The sequence below is a fragment of the Perna viridis genome, chromosome 2 (genome assembly GCF_037379345.1).
Source record: "Perna viridis isolate PV_CMFRI_1.1 ecotype Kerala chromosome 2, ASM3737934v1, whole genome shotgun sequence".
In the NCBI taxonomy this organism is placed as follows: domain Eukaryota; kingdom Metazoa; phylum Mollusca; class Bivalvia; order Mytilida; family Mytilidae; genus Perna; species Perna viridis.
Genome location: NC_142446.1, coordinates 28,356,064 through 28,371,825, shown reverse-complemented (window position 1 = coordinate 28,371,825; position 15,762 = coordinate 28,356,064). Strand labels below are relative to the sequence as shown.

The window sequence follows — 15,762 nt, the reverse complement described above, 5'->3', positions numbered from 1 at the left end:
TCATAATTAGGCAATTAGACTTATACTCCACATCGCCTTATAGTCCGGAAAATATGGTGTACCATTTATGAATCTAAAAAAAAATGCCAAGGCTACTACCTTGAGAGCAAATAACTGCACGTTGGAGGCTCATTTTCCTTTAAACTTTTAATTACAATTGAAAATTCCCAACTTGATATCAAACATTCACGTCAGCTTTCATTCAAATACAGTGAAAAGCAGTATTACTTAAAAACAAAGAAAGATAGACATACTTAAATTTTGCCTATTAAGGATTGTGCTTGTAGTTACCTGTTTAGCAACTTTCTTGTCTTTATAACAGGACAATGTATTGCCATGTAGCACCACATATACTTTATCCCAGGATCTGCAGAAGTATTTAAAATTAGAAATAAGTAATTTCAAATCAGCTCATATTGACTATAGATATATTTTATTACTGAACACCTGTAAAAACAAATAGAAATTCAATCCATAGGGTGTTCCTTTCATACAATCACCACAGAAAAATAAAAAGATTGATGTAATTTAACAAAATGTTTGTACTTTACAGACACAAAGTGACTTTGGTCTATGCTTTTTTGACTGAAACTATGTGGTATCAATACAAAAGTGAAAAGTAAACAAAACCTGAGACTGACACAGTCTTTAAGTGGGCCCTTAATTTATATACGAGATACTGATGGCTTGATCTAGTAATCATTATATTAAATGCATACAATAAATTCTTGATTCACTCTAAAAATCTTACCTGCTCTGTGATCTTTTGCCCTCGGCAATCCAATCATGTTTACGTGTCAATGTACCCTCCAAATGTACAGCTTCACTAGCACTAGCCGATGGTTCTGTAAAATAGCAAGAATAGAATAAGAATAGCATGTTCAGATTGTTATTGGAACTGATCCAATTTTTGTTCTGTCAACACCAGGTTTACTTGCTCCAAGTCAGATCAATGGTTGTCTGATGATTTTCTAGTATACTGTATGCACATGAAAAGCTCAAGACAATTCACACAGCTATTCAACTATTTATATATCATACAACTAATTAAAAAGTGAAGTCCCTTTTTTAAATTGTTTGATTAATAAATTTTTGTAGGATAAATATCATAAAAGATGCAACTGATTCAAGATGCACACACATACAGAAGGTTCATGATTTATAAGCAACAAGGTCACAGTTGAAAGCATGAAAACATGTACTAGCTCTAGCAAGAAAACTGTCAATTAGTAATAATCAGGGGGTCCAAAATGTTCTCACAGCTCTCCTATTATTAGAATCATTAAGTTTTGTTGGCTGCAGAATTTTACCTGGTCCCAAGAATGCTGGCAATGGCTGATCCTTTTTACGAGAGAACAGTTTGGCAAATGGTGATTTGGAACGAGATCTTCTCTTTTCTGGCTCTACTGTAGAAACTGACATTCATCAGCATGTCAACTCATGCAGCTTAAGCCAGCAAAGCCACTAATCTTGTAAGCCAGATAAAAACCTTCACCTAATGCATGCTGTGCGTAGGTCTACTTACTTTGTAATCAGTTAGTACTTTTTTAAGTAAAATTTAATTCCTAACGACCAAAATTAAATCCAAAGCTTATATAAAAAGCAAGAATGAACAAAATGTTTATCTCATGCAGTTCAGAAGGAAGAAAAGAGTGAAATTTAAGAAGAAATTCTCCATATCCAATATACCTTTTATATCTAAAGGTTATACTATTTTTTCTTTATTCTTTTTAGTTTATACAATAATATAAAGAAATAAAATATATGCATAAAGCACCATAAAAAGATTAATATATGATAAAATTAAATGCCTAAAGGCAAATGAAGCTTTGCTTTATACTATATGTATGCATTTTATTTTTCAATACATGTATAACAAAAAAAATATAGATATTCTGTGAATAAATTTCAAGTCTAAATTCGTAATTTAAAATATTAAGTTTCACAGAAATATTTGAAAAAGTAGATTAAATATTAAATATAAAAAAAATGTGATGAGTCATATAGGTGTTGTGAAAAGAAAAGTATCTATTAAAAACTTTTGTCAATTAAAATAAACGCAGAAAACTTAAGAAGCTATTTTTAAGGTGATATAACTAAATTAAAGACAAAATAAAAGCAATATCATAAGGTTATAATGCAAAAATGTCAATGAATCATACTGGTGAATAATTATGTGATGTCATGAAACTGCAAAAAGTCCCATCCAACCTAAATGCTTTTACTAGCTACATCATTACTTATCAAAGAAAATAAGAAAACTTAGTGAGCACATTCACAAAACCCATGTCTCCACACTGAAGGAAAATTTGGTATTTTCATAAATTGTTCATGCAAATAAATCATTTTACATCCTATGGCTGTATGATGAAGGATGTTCACTGAAGACATGTTTCAGTGCTGCATTTCAAAAAACTACGTTCAAAGGGGCATAACTTCCATAAAAATTTAAGGGATCAAAATTTTCAGGGATTAAGATTAAGTATCCTTACAACATACCGAATATTATGCATATTAATGTATTATGTCCTTCCTAAATGCCAAGTTTCTTGAAATCCTATTCAGTAGTTTGAGAAATGTTGGAATGAAAAAAAATGCCTCAATCATGTTTTTCAGGAAAATAAAGTTCAAAAAGCATAACGCCCACAAAATACTGTGGTATCAAGCTTTCCTAGTATTAAGAACAACTACATATTATATCCTTCCTACATTTTAAGTGAAATTTCATTCAATAGTTTGCAAGGAGTTGAAATATTAAAAAAAAGACTGATGGACATGTCAAAAACATTGGGCCATAATTAAACAATACTGAGTTTATAATGTTATTCTATATCCCTAGCTCCAAACAAACCAGAAAGAACAATACTGGGTTACATTATTCTAAATCCCTAACCCTAAGCAATGCAGGACAATACAATGGTATGAGCTCTGATTATACATGATGATGATAATGTATTATATTGAGTTCTTACGACGAGGAGTTGTTTTAGGACTTGGTCTGGGATTATCTCGCCCACGTCTACGTGGCTCACTTTGTAGATTTGAAGACACAACAGTAACAGGTACTGAAATACCAAACCATAACGCATGCAAACAAAATGCAAAACTGAGGAATAAAAACAAGCAAATAAGTATGAAGCAAACAAGAACTATAAAATAGGATGCAAAAGAAACAATTTTCATTCCTATCATATCTTCATATCATTCACATACTGCTGGGTTATTTTCTTTTCATTTGTTTGTTTAAAAGATATTAACTGAACAGATAAGCTTTATAAAAAAAGAAATCTTTTTATTCTATTTTTAACAATTACAAAAAATGCATTTTTATGAGCATCAAACTTGCCCTACATAGCCAGAAGTATAAATCCATTAGCTGCAGAAAGTTATACAAAGATGAAGCTCCAAGGAACAATAAAACCCTTAATATCATTTTAATTGTATTTTAAGTTCACAGACTGTAGAAGTTAGAGTGTCATGGCCAAACACATACTTCTTTCTATGGGTGGTTGTTCTTCATGAGGACGAGACATTGGCATATCTGGTTCTGATATGGGCTGCTCGCTCTCAGGTTTTACCTCATCTACAGACAACAAACAGATACATGCAAAACTAATACTACAACATGTAACCATCACCACAAATAAAACAATTCCATTTCAGAACTTTAATGGACAGTACATTGTTCCAGTAAACTCATTGCATTATTTGTTACTTAGCCACCAAATATATAAACATAAAATTCTGAAATGGAAATGTAACAGAAGCTTTTGTTTAAATAGACCCAACATCTTTAAGTTGTCTATAGTATGTCAGAACATCAATAACTTAAATAAAAAAAATAAGGCTAAATACAAGAGCTTCTGTGTAAAATATTAATATACAGTTGACATTTAACTCAGTCAGTGGATGTAAGTAAGAACAATTTTGTTAACACAAAGACAAAACAAGTTAATATATAAGGTGCAATACAATACTTAGGCTGGTGATCACAGAATATAAGTAATCAGATGTTCTAGATAACACATACAACAGTTTGAGATCTTTAACTCTAAAAATATTATTCAGAGCTTAGAAAGTAAAAAACACCAAGATCATCAAAATAAGGCATATTGCCCAAATTCAGAACAAAAATAACCATGCTTTATTACCAAAACCATCAGAAGAAGGAAGGCTAAATAACTGACCTTTATTTTCAACAGTAAGAAGAACTTCAAACAAGCTATCATTGTCAAACTAGATAACACAAAAACCCAGCCCAAAACTAAACTGAATTAATGAGATAAAATGGATAAAAAAACTGCATCATGCAACAGTTAAATCCATGTTCCTAAAACAATCAATTAAGATTCGTGCACTCAAGTTTCATCCCGAACTAATCTGGAAGTTCCTGAAACACATGAAGGGTTAACAACATGCACTGTCCCATGGGTAAGAGAAGGGTGAACACCAGACAATATGCTATGTCACCTCTTGGTACAGTAGACCCTCTTGGTAAAGAAGAGGTTCTTTTGGGTTTATCCCTTGATGGTCCTAGTCAAATATAAATACATGAGAATCTAAGGAACAGCCTCTTATTTATCTTAAGCCATCCCTTACTGTGTAACTAATATATAACATATTAAACCATTCTAGTTAATGAAAAAAAGGCTTTTCAATCAAAATCACATCCCATTACAGTATTCACCAAAAAATTATCAACACTGTGTCAATCAAACCTATAATTATCCTGATTTACAAAGCATGGCATGCACATGTCACAACTTCATCATCATAGTTTTAATATCTCCACCACTTACAGAATCACTTAAAAGCCATCCTGACAACTTTACTTCAGCCAGCCTATTTCAAAGCTGTAAATTTTAGTGTAAAAGTGAAATTCTTGATAGTCATAGTGAAACAACATACAACACAAACAGTGAAATATATGTTCTATTAAAATGACACAACATTCTACTCCTGTAATGAGATTATTACCTGGTTCAACCTTTGCTCCATCAGTTTCATCAGGTTTAGAAATGGACTCATCTGATGTTGTCTTTACTTCACTTTCTACAGGAGCAGTGACAACAGGTTCAACTACTGGCTCTGGTGTTGGTCTGAATAAAAAACAAATGATCATAAAAAAGAATATTAAGGTGTATTCAGACCTATATTAATACATTTTTTTCTAACCTTTGGACTATTTATTTTTGATATATTTCACTTTATTAATAATGGTTCTACACATTGAATAAACAGTGAATGGGAAGATGTTCAATGTCAAGGGAGTTAATGTAACACATAAGATTATTTAAAAAAAAAAATGTAACACATAAGATTACTTAAAAAAAAAAATGTAACAAATAAGATTATTTAAAAAAAAAAGAAAAGAAAAGAAAAAGTCTTAACTTTTCTCTTATGTAAATTAAAATAAGATAATTATAACATTTTAAGTAAAGTTTATAAAATCCTAGAACAAAATAATAAAAAATACACTAACGGTTTAGGTGGTGGCAAGAACTCTGCTATCAACTGTTTCCTTCTCTCTTCTTTCTCTCTCCTGTACTTCTCTGGATCATCTTGTTCTTTAGCTCTTTCTTTCATTTCAAACTATAATTAAATTTATTTATATGTTTCTTTAACTTAAGTTAAAACAAACATTTAATCCCTAACTTCAATATGAAAGCAAACATCAATAAGCATTTTGTATTAGCTAGAACATGTAATCAATAATGAAAGAGTAAAATAATTATCAAGGCAAAATAAACGGGAGTTCACTTAAAAAATGTATTCATTAAGCTGATAATCCAACTCAAAATGAAGTCCTATTCTAAGTAATGATGAAAGTGCATAGTACCAAAGCTCTCTTCATTGGTTGTGAACTTCAATATTTATTATAATACAAACAAACTAAACACCTACTGTTGTTAATTTTTCCAGGGCTATGAATCTCTCCTCTTGTGTTGCTGCAGCTTTTTCAAATGCTTCATGTTTCTTGATCAGGTTCTCTACTTCATCAAGTGTTTGCTGAAAAATAGAATTCACATTCCTGAGATAAATTCACCTTGATCAAAACAGCTTTAAAGGGAATAATCTTATATCTAAACTAATAGGATGAGTAGTCCTAGTCCCCTTAATGAGTAAAAAATCTTTAATTCTTACAATAAAATAATGTTCAAATTTCCACTTTACGTGCTTAAAAAAAATAAAATAACAGTGATTATAAAAGACTTACACCAAGATCTTGGTTGTTTAAGTAAGGATCTTGAGCAATTAACCAAGCTTCAGCCACTGAGGCATCTCTGGCAAACTGGTAGACTTCCAGGACTAAAATATTACAGAAAAAGTATACTAATACATAGTAAAATGTTCTTTAAGAACAGTAAAAAAATATAACTAACATGAATGAGATCTAGATATCCCAAAAAACAGAATTATACATCATGACAAAGCAGCATAAAATCATTCCCATGAAGGGAAGTCATCACTAACTAAAGTACACAGATTGACACTTTACCAATAAAACTAAATGTTCTTAACGCCTAATAGAAGAGCATAAAAATACAATTATCAAAAGTGAAAAATACAATCCTTAAATCCACCAAAACAATTACATGCTAACTATTAATAACACAAAATTCAACCTTAATAGTAGTATCCTATCAGGACAAAACCTGTTTTTTATCTTACTTAGTTGTAAGTATTCCCATCGTTCTGCCCAGTTGTCAGTCATATCTTCTCTTCTTGTTGTAAGTTGTATCAATTTTTCACGAACCTGAAAATTAGAAATGTTACATGAAGTTCCAAGCAGAGAATAACTATTCCTGACAACAAAGTGGTGGTCACATACTCAGCCCTGATACTTAGTATTTTGTTCAAACAATTTATTACAATAAGCTATGGAACAAGAGCCCTATTTGTAATACTTGTAATAATGACCTAAATTATTAGGGGTGTTTTTTTTTTTTAAGAGAAACTAGTTTGGATATTCACCTCTTCAGATCTGTAATGTTTCCTTTCCAGTAAATCTCTACCAAGATTCAGACAGATAGCAAAGTTTTCTTCTCTAGCATCAATCTCTGCCTTTAAACTCTGGTGGTTGTTCATTAACAACTCTACACCAGATACATCTCTATATAAAAGAAACATATACCACTTACATCATTACTATAATGCAGTAAGACACAGACTTCACAATTCTGTATGTACTGATGCATGTATGCAATTTAGATAAAATATCCTTACTTTTAATCCTGTTTTCATGCAAGTTTTAACTGTTGCATGCAGATCCATATCCATTAACAGTGAATCAACTATGGATTTGCCTTAGGTTGCCCTCAGTGGCTACCTGATTTGTGTAAGTTCCGTCTATTTTTATATGAAAGAGATCACAAAACTTATGTTCATTAAACTATAATATTGTTTTCAACTTTCTACTGTATAAGTATATGTAACATTGGTATTTGGCATACTCAGGTTCCACCTACATTGTACTTTCCATTGTAAACATTGTCTAAACTTTTCAGTCACAAGATTTTGTTAACAGGATCATTTTCTCAATATAAAGGAAATAGGAGATTGATCACTTGTCAGATATATCATATATTAAACTTTCATTAAAATTGAGTCTGAACAAAGACTTTTAAACTTTGGTGCTATGTTTATGAACCATGCATCAGCATAATGACAGATAAAGCTTGGTAAGATTGGGTAATAATAAAGAAACATTTACACATTTTCCCTCTTTTTAAAAAAATTCTTGACCAATGTACCTTGAATATAAGAATCCTACAAAATTGTCTTTTATCCTCCAACCAAGAAAATTCATACCCAGTACCAAAAAAAAAGTTAAACCTAAAACTTTCCATGTCTTATCTATTTTTGTAACATGTGTTTAAAAATATTTGACAAGTTATAAGTAATAATTAGAACAGATCTCTTAATCCTTGTTTTACTTTTGTTACTTTGTAAAATGAACCTCTATCAAAAAGTGATACATGTAGTTCCCTAGACATTTACACTGAGATTACATTAAAAATGTAAACAGCTCTTTTAAAAATTGCAGTACAAAACCAACCTGGGTTTTTCTTGTGTAGTGATCTGTCTGATAATATCTTCCATCCATAATAACAAGTCTCTAACAAGATTAAAGAATCGATATAAGTCACTAGCATCAGCAAGTTTATTTTTCCTTGATGTAACAAGAAGTTGAAGATTTTTCCATGCGTTGACAACCTCTTCTTCTCGATTTCTAATTTCTTTACATCTGTCACCAGCATAACCAGTTTGTAAAGTAGATGATTCTTCCTCTATAGATTGCACCTACAAAGAACTTGTCCGATGAACTAAACCTATATCATTAATTTAGAACAAAGAAGTCCAATCCTCTTGATAGTATATACTTTGGGAACATCATGTAAATACTATTTTTGTTTGTTTGTTTTGGGGGGGAGGATTGTCAATGGTTACAGTAAACCCATTTGTATTTTTCCTGTTGTTGTGGTATCAACAAGGGCCAATTCATTCATTATTTTTCCATCATTAGTAATAAGATCCTTTGAAAGTGATTCAAGGAAAACTGTAAACTTATACTCACCTATGCTTTGCCTTTCATTCTTGGATACCATTCAACATAACTCAACTTCCAGAACTAATCTATTTAACAGTTTACAAATTTTAACAGTACAATTTGCTTAAAACATTTGCACTACATACCTGTGTACCTAATGTAATTAAATCATTTTCGAAGTTGGCATGTTTCCTCTGTAGTGCTGCTACACTCTGGGCATCTCTACCCAACTCCTCGGGGATGTAGTTTTGTTTTTCCTTTAATAAATCAAAATGCAATATTATCAAAAAGCATTCTGCCAATACAAAAACAAGCAAACAAAAAGATGTACAACTTACTAAAATGTACAAGGACAATGCTTTCAACATATGAAATGATTTCATATCAATGTTATCAAAGATCATTTAGAGTATTTTATTAACTCCTTAAAGGTATATTATTGTCTTTTATTACTCAGAAATTGTATAAAATTTCTGGAAAAGATAAAAACAGGGTGAACGCAAAATTACAGGAATGTTGTAAGATGACAGAAACATAGTTCTTGGATAATTTTTTTTATATATTAGAATCTATTATTCTTACAACAAGATATAAAACAGTGATGATTTTATGAAGTCAACAAAGTGGAAATTGGCAAAATCAGAAGTAAGTATAGAGTAAAAAAAAATGGTAACAGTAAAATCCTGATTTGAAATAGCGGAATTCCGCTAAAAAGCAGAATAAAATCATGCCTGATAAAATTACATATAGCATTAACCTTAAAACAAAGTAAACACAAAATGGAAGAACAGAAAAGTCCTACTTACTAAGATTCTCTCTAGAATGTCTTTACAGTCATGATAGAACTTATGTAATTCCCATGAAGCTTGTAATTGTTGTGTCCGTGTATCTATTAATTCTAATAAATCATTCCATGCTTCATTCAAATTGTCTTTCCACTCAGCAATAGCTGCTGAATCAGAATGTTCTGCAGCTATTAATTGATCACAATTGTCATATGCTGCTTGCACACGTTCAGTTCCTACACTTTCTGTTTCACGTGCAAACTCCTTGAATCTTTCCTTCAGCATCTGAAAAACAGGTATTTGATTCATTTATATCCATTGAGAAATGAAGTTGTGAAAGCACTTGCAGAATGCAAGCATTTCTTAGTTTCTACATCGTGTTGTGGCAGAGGACAAAAAAAACTTTCACTTTATTGCACCTTTAGGTACATCAAAACTTCAAGATATTACTTTGTGTGGATCCCCTTTTCTTTTCTTTTTTGCAATAAGATTTTAAAAGATTGATTTGAGCTAAAGGGTTCTTCAAATTTCTGTTCAAAATGTGTAGAAAAGAAATAAAGGTTGTATTTTTTTTTTTTTTGCTAAATGGTTCTTCATCACATCAACCCATTCCATCCAATCTGAAACTTATACTTCATTTCTGACTGTATTGTGATAACAACATTTCATCAGATCTTTGTTAAATATTAGTATTATAGAAAAACCTCAATTATCATGTGATGACAATAACTTACAGTTACATGTTCGAAATCTTGCCCTAATTCATGTGATCCTGCTACTATCTCTCTTTCAGCAATCCATTGCATCAAATCATCTATTTCTCTATTTAGTACATATAATTTCAACACTTCCTCTAATTTACTCTTTCTTTCCCTTGCCAAGTCCTTGAGACCAGCATATAATTTATCAACTTGAGACTGTCTTACTGCTATTTGGTCACTGTAACAAACAATTATTATAATACTTCATATAATCTTTACTATGAAAACTTACGAGCAAATATGATTCAATAAAACAGAGCAAATGTTCAATACAGCATAGCATATATTTTTATTTGTTTAAAGACAATTCCTTCTATTCTCAAAATTTGACCCTCATTTTATTTAATTGAGAGGACTTTTTTTTATTACATTTTGTTAATACACAACCACAACAATTTACATACCTTTCAGGATGCTCAGAGTCAATAAGAGCTCGACTTTTCTCACCAAGCTGTCGTACAACATCAGCATAATTTTCCACTGCGTTTTCTAGCACTTGATGCTTCTTCATGAAATTCTGAGCACCGATTTCATCCTTTGCTCTTTCATCTCCCATCATATAAAGTTCCTGTTCACTCATCCAGGCTTCAGCCTCAGAGGCATCATAGTAATACTGAAATCATTACGTGTATATCTAAATGTAACCATGATATTTCAGTTAGATTTTATAAGAAATATTGGATATGACATAACATAATGAAAACAAATAAGAAATTACATATAAATGTTATTTTCTATTAATTCAAGACTAACTTCAAGTGAAAGAAATAACTTGAACAAAAATCCACCTTCATGGAATCTATAACCTTATATGTTCATCAAATTATACCTGTTGTGCAATGTCAGAAAGATGGATTCTGTCCCTTCGCTTAGCAACAGCATCCTTTAGTTCTTGCCAGCGTTTGAGAAGATCTTCAATCAGAACCTTGAATTCTTCTGATTGTGGGTGTCCTTCATCAATAAGTTCTTGTCCAACATCAACCACACATTTAATTCTAGGTTCATGGTTCTCTATCTCTGTTTGTAGAGACTGAAATAAGAAATTTGATTATGCAAGAAGTCCTCTTTTTCTTTCAACAACAAAATACACTTTTTTTGTAGTCATAAACAAGTATTTCTCCACAAGACAAAACTAATTTTCCATTTTAAAATTGAAAAAAAAAGATTTTTTTTTCTTAAAGTCAGATATCATACAGATAGAACATTAAAATAAAAGGTACACTTTTCAGCTGTTGTATCAATTGCTATGTATGATGATTGAAAAATAAAACGAACAAAATAGAGATGAATATAATTAGATATACACTTGACTAAGTAGGCATGAATATACATGTATAAATATATATACAGTGTATATATGATAAATACTACATGTACACATATATCATATTGACTACATATGAATCAGCCATGAAATTGAACTGATGATCACAAATATTCTGTGGAAAAGTTTCAGATTTAATTCAATGTTGACTAAAAAGCCTAGAAATTGTAAGCAAAGCAAAAATATAATATTAACTTCAAATATTTCTGCAAAAGACAAGCAGAACATCACTAAGCAAAACATGAGACAAAGGGGACAAAATTGTCAAATTGGAACAAAGAAGGATAATTTAGGTACAGATCGAGGCTTTCAACGGTAAATTTTGTAGCTGCACTGATTGAATGCATTTTTAATAAGATGGCTTCAATTAAAATGATATAAAATGATTAAGAATGCCACTGCTCTACAAATGAAGAAACTAGTGAGAATAAAATGCTGCAACCAATGTAAATAGATCATGTTGAGATGTCTACCTTTCTCTGGGGTATAGGTCTGTCAGTATTCTGAATACCAATAAACAGTTAAAATAAAATTACTTGAAACTTTAAATCCAGTCAAAAATAACTTCCATTCAGAAGCATAAATAAGATGTGAAATACTTGGACACCACCATCTAAATTTCTATGCATGTCTTTTGATTAATCTCTTTTTATTTTACGTAACACTTTGAACACAGAGAACTAAAAACATGAACAGCAACACATAAAGCAAAACTTGACAAAGACAACACAGAAACATGTCTTCTACAATTGAGCTACTGACATAAAGTAAATGATCCAAGTTAAAATATTATTTTACCTGATTTTTGGCAACAAACATTTGTACACTAAGTAAGCTATTGCCATATTGAGTTGAAGTAGCTTGTGGCATCTTCTCTTCTATCCACAACTTTTCATCTTCAACATCCCTGACAAATTGGTGTATACGCTTAACTTTCACAAGTTGCTCTCTTCTCTGTACCAATGGTTGTTGGATCTTGGCAAATCTACAAGTTTAAAATATATATAAATAAATGATTTTAATCATTTGTAATGTTCCAATTAAAAAAATGAAGACACAAGCCATGAAAACATAACTTTTTATATGTTTGTTTGCTAAGCTACCCACTGAAACTCATTAACCCTGGAAAGGTAACTGATCTCATAATAGGCAAAGATGCCCTTTCTAACTACACTGCTGTATTTCTAAATATCCTCAAAAAGGGTAAACACTTCCAGTTTTTCTGATGAGAACAAGCATTTCAGCTTTTTGTATTTCATAGGTGAAAAATAGGACAAACCCACAACTACAGGAGAGTAGTCAGTAACATGGTGATCTTGCATGCCTTTGGAACAGAAGAGTCAACACATCCTTATGACTAAACATGGCATCTAGTATTTCTTGTTGAACAGAGATATAAATTTCATAAGTACATAACACAATGGCAAAAATGATTTATACCTTTCTGCAACTAATGCCTTCCTCTTTTCAATTATGGACTCCTGTTGTGGATCAATTTTCTTAAGAATAACAGCTTGTTCATCTAATTCTGTTACTTGTTGTTCTTTCATTTTCATCTGGCTCTCAAGGAGCTGAAATACATACAATTCATAAAAATATGTACTTCATATGAAGAGGTAAAACTCAATGTGAATAAAAAGTTGTACTAAAACTTGTAATCCTCAAAGTGTTTACGACTTTTTGTACTACAAGGGACACACACTGTACAATAATATGTCCAATCTAGAATTGATGATTAAAATCTTAATCAAAAGGTATGGGAAGTCAATTCAATCACAAACTGTACATTCAGAAATTATAGCATGTATTTACAGCTAAATGTTATCTTTATATTTCTGATATAAAAAAAACAATTATGAAGAATATTCCAGCAAGGTAAAATTAATACAAAAAAAAAAACAGTTATGTTTTGCATTAATAAATTCTCATGGTAATTTCTAAATTAACAGTATACAATTTTACTTCAGACCAGGAAAATTTTATACTATATAGATATGTCAATGAAAATTATTCTACTGTAAAAATGCACAAGTTTTAAAGTTTTTGAATGATCTACATTATATCTACTCCACTATACTAAATATTAACATTAACAACTTACATTTTGTTTCTGCATGAGAAGGTTAACTGTGGTAAGATCTCTAGCAGATTCCTCTGTGATGATCTGTGATTCAAGTTGGTCCATCCATCCATCAATATCATCACAGCTCTGTTCATACAGTACTGACCTATTGGAATCAAACAATTTCTCACCCTTTGATTTAGTAGCATTCTCTAATTCATCCCACTGTTCTTGTAGACTAGCAAGGATCGGTTCTATCTGTTCTCTTGTTTCTGGTTTGTCTTTTAATAAGTCTTCACCAGCCTAATATCATAAGAAATAATTTTACATAAACATTGATCATCTTTTCATAATTGATTTTATCACTGGAACTGGAAGACATAGTAAGACAATTAGCAAGTGAGGATGACTAATGATTATCACTATTTTGTCTATGACCATGTTGATGTTTAAATAATTCAAACTGATTGTTTATTTCACATCTGGACAAGATAGTTATTTCTGTAAACTAACTTGGTACTGTGACGTCATTAATGTCAATCAGTCACCAGTCCCCAACTGAAATAATAATAAACTAACCATGACTTGAATGAAGGTAAAAATCTTAATTTTGACTTAAATTGATAAGATATTGAATTATAAGGTTGTTTTCAAATTCAAGTACCAGTCCATATAAAATTCAGACACTTCCAATGGTAAAGTGATTCATAGTGTAGAAACACCCACCAAACAAACAATGCTTTTTTCAGTCTATGTATGCTATACTTTCACATAACAATAATCATTTCTGCACTTTTTGGGAAATCATAAAATTATCTTCCACTAAAATTGACCAAATGAAACTAAATAAAGAACGATAACTCTAGCAAAGTGCCAATTTCATGTACAATAAATCTCAAAAGCGCAACAACCAAATGAAAAACTAAGACTGGTTATGTGATCAGTAACTGTTTCTGAACAAGAAATAAAACTGAATTTGGTGGGTTTTTGACATGCATGAATCACCTCCTGTCTGGTTTTTATAAAAACTGCTACTAAAACAATCCTTAAATGGACAACAAACACAAGAATGAAAAAAGTAACGAAAATCTGATTATGTAAAATGATCTTTTTCTTTCCTGATTTTTTTATTTCAAAATGCACAACAAACAGGCAAAAATCTTAAATAAATATTCCATAAATCACCAGCAGTTACATTACCAAAAAAACTTTCAGACCAACAATAGATTTATATGACATAAATAACAAATGTGTAAAATATGATGATACCTTCATTAATCTGATAAGTCTGTCTTTGTTAGCTGCTATTTCCCTCTCAAAGGCCTGATGTCTGAGATATTTACTATGTAGATTTTTAGCATCTCTGTAGGTTTCATCTTGGGCTGCAGCCATCTTATCATGTAACCAGTCTCTCAGCTAAAATACAAAACACCACATGTAATGTTGAGACTTCAGTACAACTACAACAAATGATATAAAGTATTATAAACTTTAAAATTGGTTCAGTTTAGACAGATGCTTGATTTGCCCAGGATCAAAATAAATTTAAAATGATTTATATTGCAACTGTTCTATTTAAGCAGTCAAATTGCATTGACCATATATTTACAAGTGATATACAGTAACTGACAGAAAATAACCTTTCTGTTGAGACATCACAAACATTACATTGCTTTGAAGTTGCCAGGATTTCATCAACTCCTTTCTTAAAATGTCATTTTTTCATGCAGTATAAAGACAATAACAGTGCAAGTTTGATGTACTAATTCAGCTAGCATTTTTTCCAGGTTCTAAGCTATACCTGTGTATCATTTTTATGTCATATCGGTGCACTGATATTGTCTATATAAAGGATCTTTCAATAAAGTCTGGTAAAGACTGGTTATCAGATTGTGTGTGATTCAGTTTAGAAAGGTTTCACTATATATAATGAGATTGTAAAGCATTCACCTTAAACTACTTCTCAACTTCTCAATTGAATATGTCATACTTAAAGATTTTTGTGGAATGTTATATCAAAAGACTTAGTAAAACTGTCCTACCTCATCACATTCTTGTAAGAACTGTTGTAACAGCAACTGATCACGTAACTTATCCAACTGGTCACCAGCTCTTTGTCTGTTAACATCTCGTCTTAAAATTGAATCCACATTTTTAATATTTCATATAAATGTACCTGGATGTAGATGCTGATGTTACTATAAAATTTGGGGTTATGCAATGAAACAAAATCATCCATACTTTACCATCATTATCAAATTGAAGAAAAAAATAAAAAG

The 15,762-nt window shown here is 30.9% G+C and overlaps 1 protein-coding gene across 35 annotated transcripts in view; it reads right to left on the bottom strand.

Annotated features, from left to right (window-relative positions):
* LOC148624345 (spectrin beta chain-like) overlaps window positions 1-15,762 on the bottom strand; it is a 50,979-nt gene that overhangs the window by 3,250 nt on the left and 31,967 nt on the right. For 10 of the 35 annotated variants that reach the window (XM_088567072.1, XM_088567078.1, XM_088567076.1 and 7 more), the window contains 24 exons: window positions 15,526-15,616; window positions 14,753-14,899; window positions 13,523-13,786; window positions 12,862-12,992; window positions 12,220-12,406; window positions 11,895-11,924; window positions 10,927-11,127; window positions 10,502-10,710; window positions 10,071-10,275; window positions 9,358-9,621; window positions 8,698-8,808; window positions 8,060-8,304; window positions 6,976-7,114; window positions 6,673-6,757; window positions 6,218-6,309; window positions 5,905-6,009; window positions 5,483-5,592; window positions 4,978-5,099; window positions 4,471-4,533; window positions 3,494-3,583; window positions 2,973-3,065; window positions 1,311-1,406; window positions 752-845; window positions 292-367 (listed from right to left, as the gene is read on the bottom strand). In XM_088567072.1, the coding sequence (XP_088423198.1) occupies window positions 292-367; window positions 752-845; window positions 1,311-1,406; window positions 2,973-3,065; window positions 3,494-3,583; window positions 4,471-4,533; window positions 4,978-5,099; window positions 5,483-5,592; window positions 5,905-6,009; window positions 6,218-6,309; window positions 6,673-6,757; window positions 6,976-7,114; window positions 8,060-8,304; window positions 8,698-8,808; window positions 9,358-9,621; window positions 10,071-10,275; window positions 10,502-10,710; window positions 10,927-11,127; window positions 11,895-11,924; window positions 12,220-12,406; window positions 12,862-12,992; window positions 13,523-13,786; window positions 14,753-14,899; window positions 15,526-15,616 (3,250 nt within the window). The remainder of the gene's footprint in view (window positions 1-291; window positions 368-751; window positions 846-1,310; window positions 1,407-2,972; window positions 3,066-3,493; window positions 3,584-4,470; window positions 4,534-4,977; window positions 5,100-5,482; window positions 5,593-5,904; window positions 6,010-6,217; window positions 6,310-6,672; window positions 6,758-6,975; window positions 7,115-8,059; window positions 8,305-8,697; window positions 8,809-9,357; window positions 9,622-10,070; window positions 10,276-10,501; window positions 10,711-10,926; window positions 11,128-11,894; window positions 11,925-12,219; window positions 12,407-12,861; window positions 12,993-13,522; window positions 13,787-14,752; window positions 14,900-15,525; window positions 15,617-15,762) is intronic. The other 25 variants (XM_088567079.1, XM_088567085.1, XM_088567084.1 and 22 more) reach the window with 18 other exon arrangements.